This window comes from Meles meles, chromosome 8, assembly GCF_922984935.1.
Source record: "Meles meles chromosome 8, mMelMel3.1 paternal haplotype, whole genome shotgun sequence".
NCBI lineage: Eukaryota > Metazoa > Chordata > Mammalia > Carnivora > Mustelidae > Meles > Meles meles.
Window position 1 is genome coordinate 62,414,972 of NC_060073.1, and position 20,801 is coordinate 62,435,772.

Sequence of the window (20,801 nt, forward strand, 5' to 3'; positions counted from 1 at the left end):
ACCCAGCGCGGGCTCAAAGGCTCACAACCCTGAGCTCCGTGCTCCTCACTGCTCCTTGCCCCTGTGCAGTCTGGCTGGGTTCCACTCATCCTAGGATTGGTTTTTCGAGGCAAATGAGGAATGAGGAGCCAGTGTCCTGCTGGGAAGACCCTCCAGAGCTAGGATCCAGAGTGTCATGCCAGACACTTCGTGTTCCTGCACAGTCCTTGCATCATGCTGAGTCCCCCCTCACCCCCATCTCTCTAGGTCCAGCCCTCCTCCTCCCCACAGCCTCCGTTGCCTGGACAACGCACCAGACACACCAGCCCCCTCCATGGCCTGAAGCTGGCGGCCTCACATGCTCTGGACTGGAGGCCGTTCTCCCCTCCTTAGCCAGACTGGTTCTCCTAAAATGCAAATACAGTGCTGTCACTCCTGTCTGAAAACCCTCTAATGGTTGCTGTGTCCAGAGGTGATGACAAAAGGGTTTCATTCCAAATGCCAGCTCTGATAGGTCAGGGGGGCTGCCTGGGGACTCTGGGCAGAGAAAGCATCTAAGATGGAATCCTGGCTCAGCAGGAAAGGGATGCGTGATGTCTCCCTGGGAGCAACATGGTGCTATCTGCCAGCCCAGGCCACGAGTCCAAGCTCCTATACCCGGCAACCACATCCCCTCAGCTCCCACTCCCCCCGCCTCCCTCTGGGCATTCCAATTCAACTGCTGTTGATGCCCCCACACTCCCGGTGAGTTATGTTCATGCCTAGAATGCCCTTCTTCATCCCGCCTCGCCTGGATACGCAGCCTCTTTGGAGAAAAGCCATTCCCAACTGCCCAGGCTGGGTCCTGCCGTCCCCAGGCATCCCTTGATCTCACCCCTGCTGCTGCACATTGAAGTAATGGGTGTCTGTGTCTGCTGCCCCGGTCTGGCTGGGAGTGGCCTGAGTCGTGCCTCATTTGTCTCAGTATACCCTGTCCCGGGCCCCTCCGGCCAGGCCTGTACCCGACAGGGAATGATGTCAGTAAGATCTATTTGCTGAACTGAAAGGAAAGCAGGATGGAGCCTGGGGCCTGTGGAAAGAGAGAAAGCAGGGCAGGCCCTGGGAGCTGCTCCAGAAAACTAGGTGAAGCCATGGTTCAGTGGAGAGGCTCTAGGGGCCTCTCACACCAGGGGACCCAGTGCTTCTGAGGCCCCTGGCACTTAGTCTAATGACCACACTTGCTCTGAAGTGTCTCTAAGAGAGGCTGTGTCTCAGCCCGGAGTAGCAGCTCCCTTAAGTCCAGGGGAGTCGGACTGCCCCCCTCAGACAGAAAGTTCCCTGAGAGTCCCTCCCCTGTGGCAGGCACTCTTAGGGACTGATGGGGCTGTGCGGGGATCCTGAATGGGCAATAGAAATGCCCAAGAGAGGACAAGAATGTGGGGCCAGGGAGGAGCTGGGGTGCGGTTGTTATGGACTCACCTTTCCATTTGGGCTTGCCTTCTTGAACACCCTGTGGACAGAAAGAGGAAGCTAGGATTAGTGCATCCCGCTGGGGGGAAGGCCCCCATATGCCATCCCTCAGCAGGACAGAGGACAAGCACCTGGAGTGATCTCCAGTCACTGTCCAAGCCTTGAGAGCCAAAACAGCGTCTGGTGTCATCAGATCTTACCATCTCCAGCGCTACCCCGCCCAAGCCTCCGTTAATTGCCATTGTGGCTCTCATGGGATCTGCCATGGCCCCCTCAGCCTCCTCTTCACACAGGAGGCTGAGGGGCTCTCAAAAGACATGTCAGGCCTTGCCACTCATTTGCTCAAAGTCTTCCCAGCTCATGCAGAAGAAAAGCCCTGTGAGAGTGGTCTTCTCTGCCTCCTTCACCCGTGGGCATCAGCTCCCATTCTCTCACACCCTGCCAGTCACAATGCCTCCCTGTTGTTCCTCCAACTCACCAGGGTGGGTCCTGCCTCAGGGCCTTTGCTCGAGCAGTACCTGCCCCACCACAGATCTGCTGGCCCAGCCCCATGCCTTCTGTGATGGGGCTTCACCATGGCCTCACCCCACACTCCCTCTCCTCCTCTGGCTCTATTTACTTTCCCACAGCACTCAGCACTTGCTAACCTACTCTCAAGTGACTTGCTAATTTATGCCTGTCTGGTCTGCTAACATGCCAGCTCCATGAGGCAGACAGCCTGAACTTTCTTCTCCACGGATGTGTCCTGAGTCCCTAGAATGGTGTCCCTAGTAGGCGTTTAATAGATCTGTGTTAATGCATGGCAGGGAGCAAGCACTTGACAAACATTAGTTGAGTGGGCACACAAAGGAATCAGTGAAGGAATCAACTGAGAGACTGAGGCCCAGGAAAGACAGGGGATGTGCCCCTGGCCACAGAGCAGAGCACTGGACGCCGAGTCAGGCAGACACGCAGCCCCCCAACTCCTGCGAAGTGTTCTCTGGGCCTTCTAGAGCACACTGCAGTCTCCACCAGTCCCTGTCCTCTCCCCTAGCTTGGTCTGGGAGCCTGAGACCCCCTCACCTAACCCCATCATCTAGCCCCAGAATTGCTCAGAGTAATGTTGGGAAGAGAGAAGAAAAAGCAAAGAGGCAGAGACAAGAGAAGGTACTGGAGGAAGGAGGGAAGGAGGGAGAGGAGGGGAGAGGGACGCTGCCCTGCAGGTGTGAGCATAACAGATGGAATGAGAGATGAAACAAACCAGCCAAAAACCTGGAGCATGGAACAGGCCCCCAGGAGCAGGAAGTGCAGCAGGCCACCAGGGCAAGGTGGGGTGAGCTCCACAGTGCCATGGGGACAGTCGCTCCTCCTTGAAGGGGTGGGGGGTGCCTCTGCTCTGCCTCCTTGGACCCCCACCACCCCACCCCCACCCTAACATCTAGGGCACAAGGGACCACTGAGAGGGCTAAGCTTGGCTTGCAAAGAAGGCACTGGCACTTCTCCCCCCCACCCCCCCACTTCCCCTCTTCTGGGCTTTTCTCCTCCTCATAAATATTTATCAGTGTTTGGAGTGTGAAAATGCCACAGTCAGCTGGGGTGTAATAATCACTAAAGTGAGAGAAAAAATACAGATCACACAGTTTGAACCAGCAGCTCCCAAGCTAGGGCTGGATCTGTGTCCAGGAGACCAGAGAAGTCACAGGAACTCCCAGCTGCTTCCAGAAATCTCAGCCCACCTCTCGGGAGCCTGGGGCCTGACTGAAAGGAGAGGACACAAATGCCTGAGTTCTAAGTGAGTCAGGGAAAGCCACTGAGGTGATCCTGGAGAGGATCGAGGGGCATCCTTACCACAGGTAGGGGCTGGGGTCCAGGCCAGGGTAAGTGGTAGTGAAGAAGGGAGGGAGGGAAGGAGGAAGGGCAGTAAGACAGACAGAACTAGCATTTGTTGAGTGCCTAATTAGTTCTTTCTCCTAACACACTGTGAAATGGGCATTGTAACTCCCATTTTACACATAATGAACTCAAGGTTCAGAGAGATGAAGCAATTTGTCCAGGAACAGAGCAAGCCAAGAGTCTAAGTCAGGATTCAGACCCAATTCTGTCTGCCTCCAGAGGCTGAGTACTTTATATCCAATTCTGCTGCTTTCCTAAAGCAGGTGGTTTTTTTTTTGTTTTTGTTTTTGTTTTTTTAATATTTTGGGCTTTCTCTTTTTCTTTCTTTTTCTTTTTCTTTTTTTAATCAGCTTCGGGGAAAAGCAGAAAACAGGGGAAATGAGTCTGGAGAGGGGAGGGGAGGGCAAAGGGATGAAAAGGTGCGTATGGGGCGAGAAGGAGAGTGAGGGCAACGAGGGCAGGAAACATGGCCAGTGGCGGGGAATGTCCTGCGCTAACTCAATCAGCCCCCGGGGCCACCTCCTCAGGAAGCCGGGACTCTGACGGCTTCCTCAAACAACAACAGCAGCCTCCCATGCCCCAGCCCATGTTCTGCCCTAGTCCTGCCTTCCGGTAATTTTCCCAGGACACTGCTAATCCTTCAACAACCCCATTTCAGAGATGAGGCAACTGAGGCTCTGGAAGGTGAACTCTGGTTTTGTGTCTTCAGAACCCATGTCCTATCCGCTTTGTTGCATAGCCAAGGCCTCCCTGAAACAACCCCACTGGCTTCCTGACCCCAACACTATCAGGAAACACCCGCCCCCCACCCCGGGGCGGGGGGGGGGGGGTGCTCCAGTTCCTTGGACCCTGCGTTTGTGCAGCACCACGCAGATGGCTTCTGCCTGTCCCCAGTGAAGGGCAAGGACACACGTGCAAGACTGTGGGCTGGCTGGGTTTGGTCCACCATCCCTCACCCCCTCAGACCCATCTGTGCCCCGCCAGCCTGATTCTAAGAGTCAAAGCTGAGTCCCGTGTAAGAGAAACACCAGGGGTTGGTTCTAGAAGACTAAAGATCCCTAGGGACAAGAAACAGAAACCCAGCGAGGGTGGCTAAAGAAAAGGAGGCGGGAGGAGAATAAGGAGACAAAACTCTCACGGGAAGAACGCGCAGGCAGGACGCAGGAGTGCTGGAGCCACGAATAGGGAAGCCATCAGCCTCTCGGATGGTAGCTCTCTCTCCGCCTCTCCCCTTGGGGCTGCATGTTCTCGGGGCTGTGCTGTTCTCCAATCGGCCGCTCCATTGTCTCTGGGGACCAACTCTCTCTGCTTACTCAGGCCTTTTCTGTTCCTCCATCATTCTGGCTCGCATGCGGCTCACTCCGACCCTGTTTCTACTCAGCCTCTCACTCAGCTTCGCACTGTTAACTGGCTGAATGGCCCAATTCCAAATTCCCAGGAGAGGAATTTGATTGATCAGCTTTGGTCAGGTGCTCCCCTGCCTGAACCAATCAGCTATATCGAGGGCGTGTCATGTGGTCCATGAGGGTTTGCGGAGGAGGGTCTACAGAGCAGTGTTTTACTAATCAGGGTACCACAGCCCATTAGTGAATCATGAAATCGACTTAAAAGAGTTGCCACCAGCACTTCGTTTTGTTTTGTTTTCACGGACTAGAAGACATCAGCGAGACACACAGATAGCACGGGTAGAGCAGATATGACTATATTCATCAATATGCCCTTTCCCTGTAAGGCTGGGCACGTTTCTCCAGTCCTATGAAGTTAGGCATGCCCACGTGGCTTGCTCTGGCCAACAAGAAAGGAGTAGAAGTGTCACATGTCACTTCAGGGGAGAAGCATATAAGGGCTAGTGCACGTTTTTGTTTCCTACGGAGCTTATGACAAATGACTGCAAACTTAGCGGCTTAAAACAACATTTTGATTTGATTCCCTCAGGGTGGTGCTCCCAGGTGGGCAGACAGGTCAGCTCTCCAGTAACCAGAACGTTGTCTTTTCCAGTGAGTCCCGTTCCCCACCTGTAGCAGGGGATAGCTTGAATATTCTGCAGCCTTTTTGTGAGCCACCTGGCCTCCCAGTGTCCCCTTGTGCCTGCATCATGAGGGGCCCATGATAGATTAGCCAAAAACCAAAAGTTTATGATTCTGTGTGATACAGCTAAACAATGGAATATTACATAGCACTAAAATTATTCTTACATCTTTTAAACACAAGGAAATGCCTATGATAGAATATTAAGCAGAATAAGTTAAGATTCAAAATAACATATTTGGCATGAGCTCAACTTTATACTCAAAAATACCAAAAGAAAGAATGAGAAGACTCAATGTTAAGAGGGCAATACTTCCCAAATTGATCTATAGATTTAGTGTAATCCCTATCAAAATCCCAGCTGGTGGTGGTTGTTGTTGTTTTCCAGAAATGAACAGGCAGGGGCACCTGAGTGGCTCAGTTGGTTAAGTGTCTGCCTTCAGTTCAGGTCATGGTTTTGGGGTCTGGGATAGAGCCCCACTCAGGTGAGTGGGTTCCCTGCTCAGCGGGGAGTCTGCTTCTCCCACTCCCTCTGTCCCTCCCCCTGCTTGTCCATGCCTACTCACTCTCTCTCCCTCAAATAAATAAATAAATAAAATAAAAGAAAGAAAGAAAAAGAAAGGTGGTTCTAAAATTCATATGGAAGTGCAAAGGCCCAATCTTGAAAAAATATAAATTTGGAGGATTTATACCCACAAATTCAAAACATACTACAAAGCTGCAGTAATTAAGACTGTGTGAGGCTGGCATAAAGATAGACACAAAGATCAATGGAACAAAATTGAAAGTCCAGAAATAAACCCATATATTTATAGTCAATTGATTTTTGACAAAGGAGCCAAGACAAGTCAATGGGGGAATAAAACACAAAACAGTCTTTTCAACAAATGATGGTGCGACAATGGGATATCCACATGCCCTCCCCCCACCCAAAAAAAGTAGACTCCCTACCTCACACCATATATGAAAATTAACTCAAAATGGATCAAGGACCTTAATCTAAGAGTTATAACTATAAAACTCCTAAAAGAAAGCCTAAGTGTAAATCAACATGACCTTGGATCAGGCAATGGTAAACTTACATATAATACCAAAAGCATAGACAACTTAAAAAAGATAAAATTGGGGCACCTGGGTGACTCAGTGGGTTTGGCCTCTGCCTTCAGCTCAAGTCATGGTCTCAGGGTCCTGAGATCAAGTCCTGCATCGGGCTCTCTGCTCAGAGGGACCCTGCTTCCCCCTCTCTCTCTGCCAGCTGCTCTGCCTACTTATGATCTCTCTCGCTCTTTCTCAAATAAATAAATAAAATCTTTTAAAAAAGAGAGAGATAAATTTGTCTTTTATTAAAATTAAAAACTTTTGAGCTTCAAAGGTCACTATCAAGAAAGTGAAAAGACAAACCAAAGAATAGAGAAAATATTCTCAAATGTATCTGAAAAGGGTATAGTATCCAGGATATATAAAAACCCTATTACAATTCAACAATAAACAGGCAATTAACCCAATTAAAAATGGGCAATGGATTCAAATAGACATTTCTCCAAGAAGATACACAAGTGGCCAATAAGCACATGAAAAGATGTTCAACATTATTAATCATCAGAGAAATTCAAATCAAAGGCACGATGAGATACTTCATACCCACTAGGATACTTATAATCCAAAAAAAGACAATAACAAGTGTTCTCAAGGATGCATAGATATCAGAACTCACCTCATACATTGTTGGTGGGAATGTAACGCAGTGGGATCACTTGGAAAAACAGTTTGGCAGTTCCTCTGAAAGTATGACCCAGAAATTCTATCCCTAGGTCCATACCTTAGAGAATGGAAAACAGATCCCCACAAAAAAGTGTACATAAATGTCCACAGCACACATTATTCATAATAGTCATAAAGGGTGAAAAAGAAAAACAAATTCCCATCAACTGACGAATGTATTGTTGAAATGTGGTATCTAAAGAAATATTATTTAGTTATAAAAAGAGACAGCATACTGATTCCTGCTACCACATGGATGAACCTTGAAAACATGTCATAGAAAAGAAGCCAGACACAAAAGACCACCTACTGTTTGATCCCACTTACATGAAATGTCCAGAATAGGCAAGCACACAGAGACAGAAAGCAGGTTAGTAGCTGCCAGGGGCTGGAGTGAATGGGCAATGAGGAGTGACTGCTAACGGGTAGGGGGTTTCTCCTTGGGAAGATGAAAATGTCCTGGAATTAGACAGTGGTGATGGTTATTCAACCTTGTGAATATATTAAAAGCACTACATTTTACACAAAAATTCTGACAATTATATCGATTGAAAAAAAAAATAAGACTAAAAACAAACCCCCAAAAAATACATGAAAGGAAAGGAAATGTGCCCAAATATTACCAGGGCTTGAAGGAGACTCCCTCCACCCACCAACCCGCTTCTTTATAGATCTTATTTTTCTGTGTTGTACAATAGGCATAAGTCACTTTATAAAGATGCCAGGGCTTCCCTAATAAGATACGTCTCAGGTCTTGGTGAAAGAAGAGCCTGGGGAAAAAAAAATATTGTTAGTAGAGAAATATGGAACCTATTACTCTGAATCCTTTGATGTTAGAGTCTCTGATTCTGCGATTTTACACCGTGGAGTCTGTTTCTCTGTGATTGCTCAGATCCCTCCCGGGCCTGCTGTGCCAGCTATGAGAACTGCTGTGCTGTCTTCTGCTCAGCTATCTCTTTCTCCAGGAAGCCCTCCCTGACTCCTCCAAGCCCCACACCTGGCAGGGAGTCACAGCATGTCCCACACTTGGCGGTAGTTTGTTTACTTACTTTCTGCCTCACTTACATAAGTGAGAGCACAGATCTTACTTGTGTTATCGATCCCTGGGGCATAGCATGGTTCCTGGGGCACAGTAGGGGCTCAGTAAATAACAACAGGGTGAATGCTGTTGAATGAATGAATGAACTCTTTAAGAGAGAATGGTCAAAAGTGAGGATGGATGAAGTTTAAAAGGATGGTGGGTTGATGATGATCTTCTCTGGCTAGCAGACTCCAGAGCTTTCTTCTTGGAGCTATCCTTCTCTTTGGCTGTCAGGATCTATGAAAATCAAGCTTAGAAAATGCTTCCTAGGGGCAGGGTCCCGGCCACCATCAGGCTAAGTCAGCTATACAACTGATGTATCCCAAACAGGTCTCCTCTACTCAGCTTTGATAAAGCTTATCACTCACCTGCCCACCTTCACACAGGCCTTGCCACTGCCAGGCTCTGGGGGCACTAAGGCGAGCAATTCGTGGTCCCTGCTGACCAACGACCATGGCATAGTCAAGTTAGAGCAACCCACCACGTACGATGGCCACCACGCATTAAGCTCTCCCTAGGAGTCAGGTGCTATGGTGAGCACTTCACACACATTAAGATATTATGTCATTCCTGGGCACCTGCCTTCAGCTCAGGTCACGATCCCAGTGTCCTGAGATTGAGCCCCGCATCAGGCTCCCTGCTCAGCGGGGAACCTGCTTCTCCCTCTCCCTCTGCCTGCAGTTCCCCCTGCTTGTGCCCTCTCTCTCTCTGTGTCAATTAAATAAATAAAATCTTTATTAAAAAAAAAGATATTATGTTATTCCATCTAAACATTCCTATTTTTTCCAGAGGAGAAACCCAAGACACCAATAAATAACATCAAAGTCATGACGTCGGTATCAGAAAATTATACTGGAGAGAAACCCCACTTACAGGGAATCATTTAGACAGAATTTGCCTTACTCAATATCAGATAGAACTTGTTTTACTTAGTTAATATCTTAGTTAATATCAGGAACCTTATCCTGGACTACCCAAGAATGTGGGTTCACTACCAGTGAACTGGAAGAGTGCTGTTTACAATTCACTCCTTTATGAGCATCCGAAAATTCATGGTGGAGAAAAATGCAATGAATACAGTGAATGGGGGAAGACCTTCAAATATTACTCAATCTTCAATCAACATCAGAAAACTCACCCTGGAGAGAAACCAGGTGCCAGGGACTGCTCTAAGTACATCATAAATATCAGCTCTTGTGTTCCTCCAACAACATTATAAGGAGGTACGACTCCATATCCATTTCAGAGATGAGGAAACTGAGACACAGACAGACAGTCTCATTTTCCCAAGGTCACACAGCTAGTAAGGGGCGTATCTTGATGCTGGAGCCCAGGCCGTCCGGCTCCAGAGATCACACACTTTTAACCATTCACACCACCTTCTAAGTGGGATCGTGTGGTTCTGTCTGGCGAGTCAGGAAAGGCTTCCAGGGAAGATGGGGCAATGAGGAAGACCTTGAGGAACCGTCAGAGATGAAGGCCAAGGTCTAGAGAGGGCGACTGAGTCCACGTGGTGCTCAGGAGGTGGCTGGCAACCTGGTGTGGCTACTGTGTGTCCTGCAGGTCTAGGAGGAGCACCAGGGAGGAGGACAGGCCAGAGAAAGGTCCACTCATGACCCAGAGAGTCATGGAGCACCTCCATCCACCAAGCCCTGGGCTAGGTGTAAAGGGCCTTGAATGCCAAGCTAAGGAACTTGAACCATAACCAGAAGGCAATAGGGAGCCTTGGGCCTTTGGGGGAGGGAGAATGATGGGCCAGGACTATATTTTGGACACAGACGTGCCCCCAACCCCATAAATTTCCTCTATCCCTGGCCCGATAGGCAATCATGGACTCAATTGGGCAGGGTGGGGACAACACAAGGGGGCATTCCTTCTGCCCTACATTCTGACCCACTTTCTGGGTGTGAGAGCAGCCATCAGGGAGCAGGGAAGCATGAAGAACAGGTGGCGATGGCAGCAAAGAGGTTTCTAGGGCCCTTATCACACGCTCCTTGGTAGCAGAGTTATTTACGTACAAGCTCGTCCGCTCTGGCAAAATTGCACACCCGCCCCGTGTCAGAACATTGCCTGCCTGTTTACCTACCATTAGTGCACCTGCAGTTCAGGACAGCCCAGGAGGGGGAAAGGGCAGGAAGACAGGAAATGTCACCCTTATTTCACAAATCTGGGGAGCCTGAGGGAGCACACTACAGCCTGCTTCATTCCCCAGATGGAGAAATCACAACGCAAGGGAGGGAAGGGTCCCTGCGGAGGCCAGGAAATAGGCTCAGAGACACTCGCCCACGTGCACAGAGTCCCAGACAGGGAGGGGAGCCCCAGGTTCCTCGTGCTCTTGTCCTATTGCAGCAGCTCGACACCTGGCAAGGCTCCTGTGTCCAGAGGGCGGCGTGTCTGGCAGGGCTGCAGGGCAAGGGTGGTGGATGGGGGCTCTGACCAAGTCACGCTCCCAGCCTCTGGACTTCCCATCGGCTTCTGGGCTGACAGCAACCCCTCCCCCTTCTGCTTTCATTCCCAGGTTCCCTTTTCTGACCTTGAGCCAGATCTACAGGGCGCAGAGTCAGGAAGGAGGGGGCCCACCAGGTGGCCCTGAAGAGAGAGGAGAGTTTCTTAAAGAAGCGGGTGCGTTTGCCGGTAACCTAAGAAACTGTAGATCTGAACGTCAAAGGCTAATAAAAATTTCAACAAGCGGGCTGGCAGCTGGATCCCAAAGAGCCCACAGACCGCACCTGAATACTCTCCAGGCTTCTTTCAGCTTAGGGAAGGCTGCTAGCGGCGGAAAAGCAGGCAGACCCGGCCGGAATCCTGTGTGTCCTCGGGTGAGTTTAGCACCTCTTTGAGGCATACTTTCCCCTGTCTGGAATATGGGGCGGTATCTACCACATAGCATGAAGGCACATATAAGGACTTGGTACACTGCAGGGAACTGATAAAAGGAAGCCAACATGATTGGTAATATGATTATTGTTGTTATCATTGTTCCCCTCCCCTCCAGGGCCCAGGGGAGAGTTCTTGCCTAAATGTCCCTTGAGTGAGAAGGCCTCCGGGTGGGAAGAGATAGTTATGTTACCCTCGCTGGAGACAGGCAAGTTTTTCTAGTTGTCTGTCCTCCTCTTGGTCTCAGATGGAAAACAATAGTTTGTAATGTTCTCTTCCCAGTTTAGACCCTCACAGTTCAGAAATCTCTGGGGACATGCCCTATTTCTTCTTTCTGTACTAGCCTTTCTGTCTGTCCTCCCAACTGCAATCCTTTCTTCCCGATGTCACCTCATCTGAGAAGCCTTCCCTGACTGTTCTCATCTCCAGAGGGACTGTGCTGGCTCCTCTCTCCTGCCTCTTTCCCATCTCCCCTCTTTCTATCCATCTTTCTTCCTTCCTTTATTTTCTTCCTTTTATTTTCCAATCTCTGGGCCTGCCACAGTTCTTACCTCCAGGAGATCTAGGCCCCTGCGCCCTGTCCCCAGGGTACCTACACTCTGAAGCAGGAAGACAGATGCTCCACAAATAAACAAAGCTTCCCTTAAAAGCACAGTGGGAGGGCGGAATGAGAGGATGTATAATGTCCAGCTCGGTTCCAGGCACAAAACAGCCACCCACACACATTAGCACCTGTCCCTCCCCTCCCCCATCCAGCGCCCATGTCCCCTCGGCATCCGCACTGGCTTGTATCCCACCTCTCCTTGGAGACAGCCATGCAACACTGAGAAACTGCGGAGATCAGAAGCCTCTTCCCTCAGTCATTTACTTTAATGGCTAGTGCTAAATAAATATTCTGTATGAATGAATAAAGGAATCAAAGAGAACCAACCCCCAAGCATGAAGCTGGGGAGAAACAGGTCCAGGGCCAAGTGGCGAATCAGAGGCGGGCAGCCCTGCCAGCAGGAGGAGACGCGGCGCGTGGGCCTCAGCGGGAGCCTGGGACACACAGGGCGGCCCCAGACACAAGGCAGTCAGATGTTCCCAGAGGAAGACTTTATTTCAAGTTTCATTTGTTTGAGTTTGGTTGTTTTGTTTTGTTTTGCCAATTCGCACAGACAAATTTTTAGGATCATAGAATCGCATATCAAAATGAGACAGTAATTCAGAAGCATTACTTTTTTCCTTCTAGTGGGTCATAAAACAGCAGAGCCGATCGCTATGGGAGCACATCTCAGACTCTGTGTTGACCTCTCCAGGGGCGGGTCAGAGGCTGAGCGCCTTCTGTGGTCAGGGGCTCTGTCCAGACTGAAAGTTATGGCCTCGGGTGGCAGCTCTTCTCTGAGAAAGAATTCTAAGGGAAAAAAGCCATGTCTCATATTTAGCCAGACAAGGTGCCTGTGACGTGCAGGAGGAGGCTTGTATGGGTTAAACAGAGCCATTGCCACGGCTCGCCACTGTGGGGTGAATGCGCCACCCCCTCACTCCCCCACCGGGGACATTTGGCAATGTCTGGAGACACTCTGGAGGATGGGCGCTAGTGGCATCCAGTGGGTAGAGGTCAGGGATGCCGCCTGCACAAACACGGTCAGCCCCGTGCCCACCGCCAAGCAAGATTCTGCAGCCCGAATGTTCTTAGTACTGATAGTGAGAAATGCTGCTCTAAACTTAGAGTTCAATAAATTATATTATATTAAATTATATTAAAAACAAAGGGAATACATACTCCAAACTTATCATTACTGTAATTTCACCAAATTTCCCTACGATGCTCTTGAGGCTACTTATGTCGCCGTGGGAATGCTGTCGGATGGTGTCCTACTGCTCATCTCTCCCCATCCCCACGTTCAACGACATCACTTTAGTAGTGCGAACTCCTTGGTGGGAGAACTTGGTGGCAAGTACCACCACACCACCTCCGTTGTCTTCTGGACAGCCAGTTGTTATCAGTACACCACTGGGTGTAACCCTAAGTAAAGAAGGGAATTCACAAGCCTGGGAGATGCTGATCAGTTTCCAGCCCAGGTAGATGGCTCAGCACCAGCCTGCTTTCTGCAATGTGGAACCAGGATCCAAATGTGCACGAAGTCTACACCCCTCATACACACAAGTGCCGTGCACACCATACACACACACACGCAGAGACACACCCCACACATACCCACAGAGACCACACAAACACTGCACACCCCTCACCCACACCTACAGACACCACACACACCCACAGACAGAAAGTACCCACATATCACACATACCACAGCACACACTCACTGTGCACACTTGCCACCTACGCCACACACGTCATCATATGTGCGTCACACCTCAGACGCACACAGACCCCACAGACACACATACCATGCACACGCCACTCACGCCTGCAACACATATCTTACTCCAATATCCCCCCACACAGGCTGTATACACACCACACAAACACACACATAAGGAGCCTTCTGGTCGGCAGAGACCAATAGTATCTGAAATCATGTGAACAGTGAAAGCATGCCAGTCTGACTGACCGCCTTCTTCAATGTCTCAGTACCTTCACCTTTACTCCCTCTTCATCCTCTGTGGCCCGCCCTTCCCCACACACCACCGCCCCACCAGCCTCTTGGTCACTGGAGCCCTGGCTGCATGGTTCCCCATCCCTGCTCTGTATCCAGCTCTCTGTACGCTGAGCCCCAGACGCTGTGGCCCCCAGGGTCTGGCCCTCCACTCCTTCCCAGGGCGCATGACAAGCAGTTCCCTGGGTGACTCCACCCACCCAGCCACTTGGCTGCCACGCAAGGCTGGTGAGTCCAAACCCCATCTCCAGCCAGATCCTCTCTGACCCCACACCCACCAGCTTTGTGACATCTCCACTCACGTGTCCTCCAGCTCCTCAGACAAGTTCCCCACGGACTTCCTGTCTGTCCACATCTGTTCCTTGCTTCTGTTGCGTGCCCCTCCCCAACCCAAAGCTCCCAGGTGCCTAATGCCCATCTCAGGAATAAAGAAATAATTTATGTAAATCCTACACAGAGAGGAAAAAAACCAAACTTCCATGTGAGGCAGATAGGAAGTCTTACCCCATTTTACAGATGAGAGTCCTGAGTTTTGGTGAAGTGAGGGACCGGCCCAGAAGCAGCAGCCAAGGGGGCAGGTAAGGCTGTGTGTGTAGGACCCAGAGCTGGGGGCTGGAGGCAGCAACAGGCAGACCAGGGCAGGCCCTTCAGCTCTCCCCAGCCTGGAGTGAGGGGGTTAGTTACAAAGAAAAGGAAAAGGCGTTCCTGATACGCGTCCTGTTTCCTCTCCTCCTCTGGGCTTCTCGGGCCTTGGAGGGCGGATGTCTCTGGGCTGACCGCACTCAGCTGTGCACAGACAGAAGGTGAGGGTCTCCCCGGGGCCCGTCTACCCCAGCAGTCGGGCCTGCATGAACAGGAGCTCCCTGGAGTGACCTCTCAAGTGTTCCTGCCCAGCCCAGGGGAGCCGCTACACATTATCCCCCAGGGATACTTATCACAGCCAGGCACCTCTTATGCATCAGACTGTCCCATAAAGACACCTCTACTGGGAAGCCTTCCATGTCACCCTCACTTGCTATGAAGTCCCTCTGTAGTCCCTCTTCTTCCCTTCCTCCCTGCCCTACAGCAGCCACCCCCCCAACACACACGGCCCAGCCTTCTGTGGCTATTGCCTGTAGATCTATGCGCCCCATAAATCATGCTGGGGTGGGGGACGGGTAAGCAGGGAGGAGGGAGACAAGGGCAGAGGCCATCAATGGGCCTTCCTGAGTGACAAGATGAGCCTCTCCCATCAGACAGGAGACCTTTCCTGAGGGCAAAGGGCAGATCTCCTCTATCAAATAAAGATTTCCCCTGAGGGAAGTGGCTGTGACTTTCAATCATTAGAGGTTCTTGCAGGACAAAGATCATGCCTCCTTCCTTAAACAACAGCTGCCAGTGGACAAGAGAGCTATGTCCCCTCCATTAAATGGGGAGCCCCAGGAAATAGGAGCCACACACCCCCCCACCATCAGACAGGAGTCTCTCTCCTGGAAGATGGGGCCATGCCTCCTCCATTAGACTAGGAACTCCCAGAGGGCACACCCCCCACCTGCTTGCCCCCATAACAGTCCTCGGAACAGACTTCATTCAGTCAAAGACACAGAGAAGGGCTTCCGTCTGGGGGCAGAACCAGGGGGGAGTTCTACCCAATCGTCCCCTGTGCAGGGTCTCACGCCAACCTCCCATTCATGCCCTCAACCGACCCACAGCAGCCTTGCCATACTTAAGACAGCCATGTGTCTGGATGGCGGCCGTCTGTCCCAACCCAGGAACGTTGACTTCTCAAGCAATTTTGAGGGGGTGACGAGGAAAGCCCTGACAGGAGGATGCCCAGGACAAGCTGGGCACCCAGCTCTGGCCTGGATGCCACCAGATGCATGGGCTCCCTGGGTCTCTGGTCCTGACTCTGCTGCCAGTCAGGCAAACCTCTTCCCCCTGGGGCCACTAATGCCCCCCCCAGCCCCCAAATCAGCACCCACTGCTGGCTACAGTGGCAGGAGGCACAAGAGAGGAAGGACAGGTCCCACCGTGAGGACATTAATGGCCTCCCCGAGGGCCAGGTGTCATCCCTGAGCCTGGTCCAAGCCGCCTTCACAGTCCTCTTCCCTACATGCGCCAGCTCTGGGAGCTGCTATTAGTTAGCATCGATCCACAAAGTGCTTTGCCGGCACTTTTTATGAGCTTAGCCTCACCCGGGGCCCTGGGGGCTAGGAGCAAGATGTGGAAATGGAGCCGGGGGCCCAGGCCACTGCGCAGAGGGAGGGAGCAGTGGAGACCCGAGACCAAGGCCCAAACAAGCCCAGGGCCAGCACCCGGTAAATGTCAGCTGAATACATATTCGCTGAAAAGCCACCTTAATCCGGTAACTTAACCTGGGTGTATTTTGTTATTATTACTATAAATTCTATTTATTGCATTTAATACAAGCCCAGTGCTATTGTAAACACAATATTAACTCATTTAAACCTCACAAGAACCCTGTAAGGTAGATACTCTCATTATTCCCACTCTACACAGGATGAAATTTAGAGACAAATTGATTAAGTAACTTGTCCAACATCACAGAGCAGAAGAGAAAAAATGGAAGCAGCTCAAATCATCTGCATCAATTAAGAAGTGAAAATATAATTACAACGCTTCTGAATTTTAAAAGACATATACTTTCGAAAGATATAATTTATCCTGTGTTCCAAACCAAATACATTCATTATTGGACATACCATGGTATTCTCAGGATGTAAGAAGTCCTCTCAAAGAATAATATTACACATTTGTAAAACACAAGTTTCTCAGTCCTCTCAAAATACAGTTCTCCTTCCTTTTTTTTCAAAGATTTTACTTATTTTGAGAGAGTGAGCGAGAGTGAGCCCGTGTGCCAAGGGAGGGGCAGAAGGAGAGAGAGACCATTTCAAGCTGAGGCCGATGCCGGGATTGATCTCATGACCACAAGATCGTGACCTGAACTGAAATCAGGAGTCAGATGCTTAATGGACGCAGCCACCCAGGCACACTTACACTTCTCCTTCTTTTGAAACTTCTAACTGAGCAGTTTTGTTAAAATTTAGAAAATAAGAAAAACCCACAATAGCAATCGGTTTAAGATTTCTCATGTATTTGTTATGTGCTAGGTACTTTGCATATTTCTCATGTTTAATCTTGAGGACAAATCAAGAAAGAGAAGCCATTATTCCCTTAGTCCCTCGAGGGTGCCTATCTCCTGCACCTTGGTGGGCGTGGTGGTGGGCATGACCCACAGATGTCCGCCCTGCCCAGTCTGGGAGCTGCTCCAGAGAGGGGGTTGCGCTTGGTACAGAGAAGGTGCATCAAAGGGGTTACCAGCTTGAGGTCAGGGAGAAGACGGGTGGCTTCATCAGCCCGGACTTCAGCTGTCTGCGGGTTAGAGGAGGCCCTGGTACCCAGCTAGAGTCCTTCAAGTGGTGAAAATACTAACCACCAGCACCACCATAAACAAACTCGCTGAGTGGCCTTGGGCACATTCCTGCCCACCTTGGCCTCAACTGGCTCACCAGCTCTCAATCCAGGTCACATTACCTTGATGGGCCTCGGCAGCTGAGAGGAGGTAATGGGTATGAGGAATTCCTAGGAGGCCAGAGACAAAGGCCTATTATGAGAACATGGCTGAATTAGCAAGCATTTTTAAGAAATCCATTTTCATTACTTTCAAGATTTTATTTATTTGAGAGAGATGAAAGGGGCGAGGGGCAGAGGGAGAAGCCGGCTCCCTGATGAGCAGAGGGCCTGATGTGGGACTTGATCCTGGGACTCCAGGATTATGACCTGAGTCGAAGGCAGTTGCTTAACCAACTGAGCCACCCAGGTGCCCCTTCATTACTTTCAAGAACACAGAGGCCTACGAATCAGGTGGGCACAGCAAGGCCAGCCAAGAGCAGCTGTCCTCAGTGAGGCCACAAGCAGGAAGGAGCCCTCGGGGCATCTCCAAACCTCTCCCAGAACCATGCCTTGGAGCTTGGTCATCAACACCTCCATACCCAACCCAAACCCTCCACCTGCTCCTTGGGATTCCCTTTCTTTGTCCTGGGAAGTGTGAGAAGATTGCCAGGAGGAACAGTGTGGGGCTCCTTCGTTAGCCACCCATCTGTCTGGAGTGACAACTTTAGAGCCAGCTCTGGCTGCCCAACCCAGATGCTTGTAAATCTGATGGAGATGGTTGTGGAGACCTGCTCCATTCTGAGGACTGGACTGCCCCGTGGGGACCTTGCCCCAGCCAGACCCCAGGAGGCCAGCTTGCCCAGCCTTCGCCATCCTGCCTCTATTCTACCGCAACCATGGGGACCCTGAGAAGCAGAGGGGGTCTGGGGTGAACATACGGCCCACATGTGGTAGGGGAGGTAGATGGCACAAACCAAAAACAACCCTGCAAAGGGACTGTGAGAGAGAGTTGTAAAGAAGGTGACAGGAATTCCAGGGAGTGGCTCGGAAGTCACAGAGAACAGGCGACATGTGAGATGGGACTTGGAGAATGATTAAGAGTTTGCCGGGTCATCAAGGTGAAGAGAGAACACTGAAGTGATGTGCGTATGCGTGGAATGACACATCCTTCTAGAGCAGACTGTATGCTTCCAGATCATTCCAAAACCACGATCTCATTCAATTCTCTCAAATCCCATAGTGGTGTTCTTACCTGCCCTCTCCCACTGCCCCTCACGCACATGCAAATAAGGAAAATAAGGTCCAGGGAAGATAGATGATGAGCCCAATGGTAAATAGGGGCCAATTTCCGGGGGACAGGGTATGAGTAAAGGAGGAACGCTGGCCGAGACAGCCTCTCCCCATGAAGGGGGTGGTATTCTTATTCCTGTTGGGCAAGAGCCCCTCATTCCCCGACCCTGCTGGTCTGTAATGCCCTCCTCCCAGCCCCCACATATGTGCATTCTCCTCCAGAGAGCCCGGGGCCCCTCAGCAGGGTGGCTGGCAGAGGGACAGAGCAGCCTTCAGAGGAGGCCAAGGAAGAGCTGAGCTTCTGGGAGGCCCAGTTTGGAGCCCCCCCCCCCCCGCCCCCAAACGCTGATAACCTCGACCTCTCCCACTGCAAATATCCCACCCTCTCCTCAGCTCCCACAGCTGCCGCCAGCCGCTCCCTCTCCTCCCTCCAGCCCTCGCCCTCCCCAGGGAGCAGTGAGCTCAGCCTTTCCCATCAGCCATCCCTGGGAATGCTGGGAAATGCAGAGCAGGCCAGGAACCGGCAGAGGCCTGCCCCAGAGAGGGAGGAGGAGGAGAAGATGGACTTTGGGCTTTTCCGAGGGCCACTGGGGGCGTCCTGGAGGCGGGGCTCCATTCTGCTGCTTCCGCTGAAGCCCAGGTTGGGCTAAGGGCACAGTCTGCCTGTCCTTACCACTCGCTCTTAGATGAAGGTGGGATCTAATTGCTGGGGCTGGAATGGGCCTCTTCTTATGGATGGGGAGACAGAGGCCCAGGCAGAGGAGGACAAAGAAGCATGTCTGGAGATTGATTGCCATGTCCCAGGCACTGTTGGAGGCTTTCACATTTCTTGTCTCCTTAATCCTCACAACCAACCTGCAAGGTATGTGTGGCAGGCTGACGAATGGCCCCCTGAGACACCCACATCCGAATGCCTGGAACTGTGACTAGGGTAGCTTACATGGTAAAAGGGACCTCGCAGGTGTGATTTAGTGAAGGATCTCCAGATGGGACGACTCCCCTGCATTATCCAGGTGGCCCCAGTGTCATCGCAAAGCTCCTTATAAGAGGGAGGCAGCAGGGTCAGAGAGAGAAGAGACAACTTTGTTCTGAGGGAAGCATCGAGAGAGAAATTGGAAGATGCTGTGTCGCTGGCTTTACCGGGAGCCAAAGAATGCAGGCGGCTTTGCAAAAGCTAGGTAAGGCAAAGGAATGGATTCTGCCCTCGAGCCTCCAGAAGGATCGCAACCTTACCAACCTACTTGAGAACTTCTGACCTCCAGAACTGTAAGAGAAGAAATATGTGCTGTTTTAGGCCATTAAATCTCTGGTAATTTGTTATAGAAGCAATAGGAGACTAATCGTCCCATTCCCATTTTGCAGTTGGGGACACAGACTCAGGGAAGGCATGTGACTTCCTCGGGTCCTACATGCTCCCTCCCACACCACACTGGCCTTTCTGGGACTCTCCAGGGGCTATGAAGGCTGGGAGCTCCTTGGCCAGGGTTTCAAGGCTAGGGGAAAGTCTGAGAGGGAGGCTGGGGTCTACTACTGCAGGGTCAAGGTTGAGGATAGAGGAAGGATGGGATCTGGGGAAGGTAAAGCTGTGCCTACAAGGAACTGTATTACGGCTGGGGCCTCCTGGAGCCAGTGACTGCGTCCTACCCTGCCCCAAACCGTGAAGCGGGGGAGGCCTATGACAGGGAGGAAGGGCCCTGGCTACGCAGCTGGGCTGAGTGGGCCACGAATTTGTAGGATTAACCAAGATTAGATGAAATCTCCCCATTATCTCTCTTTGCTCCTGATGAAACTCCTGAGAGGAAGACTCCTTATCCTTCTGCCCACAGGACTGGTGGGGAAAATGAGGCCCTGGGGGTTAGTGGTGGCCTCAAGTTCTCATAGCTGGTAAGAAGAGGAATCTGCGTGTTTGTGACAATCAACGTAAGGAAACTATGACCAATGGCTACTGAACTCTGTGTCTCCTGTCGCTGACATTTTCTGTCAGGCTTGATGTGCACCTGTTGAGTCTCCCCTTGGCCTCAAACCCCTTCACTGCTCCCTACAAGCCTTTCACAGTCTGAGCCCACCTACTCCCGTCCCCCCACCACACACACGCCCTCCAGCCACACTGACTGTGGTTACTTCCCTGAAAACACCAAATTCTGTACAACTCTGGACTCTCCCACAGGAGAGAGGCTCCTGCCTCACCAGCCCAATCCACACGCACTCATGATGGAAAAACCATAGGTCCTGGCCACACCCGTTCCTCTTTGTGGGTAAGGGAGAGGGAGCAAAACCAGAGGTCAGCCCTCGGCGGCAGGAGACCTGGCAGGCTGGAGCTGAGAGGGCCTGAGTGAGCCAGTCATTCCCTACACAGTAAAGGAACAGCACCCTGGATGGGGCACAGAGTGCGGTGGGTTATCTTCGCGGGGGAGCAGGCCCTCCCAGAAGTGCAGACCCCAGGGCAGTGAGGTTGATGGGGTCTCTAC

The 20,801-nt window shown here is 51.2% G+C and overlaps 1 protein-coding gene across 5 annotated transcripts in view; it reads right to left on the reverse strand.

Moving 5' to 3' along the window:
- The window catches only part of ARRB1 (arrestin beta 1), a 73,764-nt gene that overhangs the window by 24,604 nt on the left and 28,359 nt on the right, over positions 1-20,801 (reverse strand). Inside the window, exons 1-2 of one of the 5 annotated variants that reach the window (XM_046017437.1) lie at positions 14,155-14,277; positions 1,438-1,468 (exon numbers count right to left, since the gene is read on the reverse strand). In XM_046017437.1, the coding sequence (XP_045873393.1) occupies positions 1,438-1,468; positions 14,155-14,159 (36 nt within the window). In that variant the 5' untranslated portion in view covers positions 14,160-14,277. Of the gene's footprint in view, positions 1-1,437; positions 1,469-4,438; positions 4,688-14,154; positions 14,278-20,801 lie in introns of those variants that run through there. The other 4 variants (XM_046017434.1, XM_046017435.1, XM_046017438.1 and 1 more) reach the window with 4 other exon arrangements.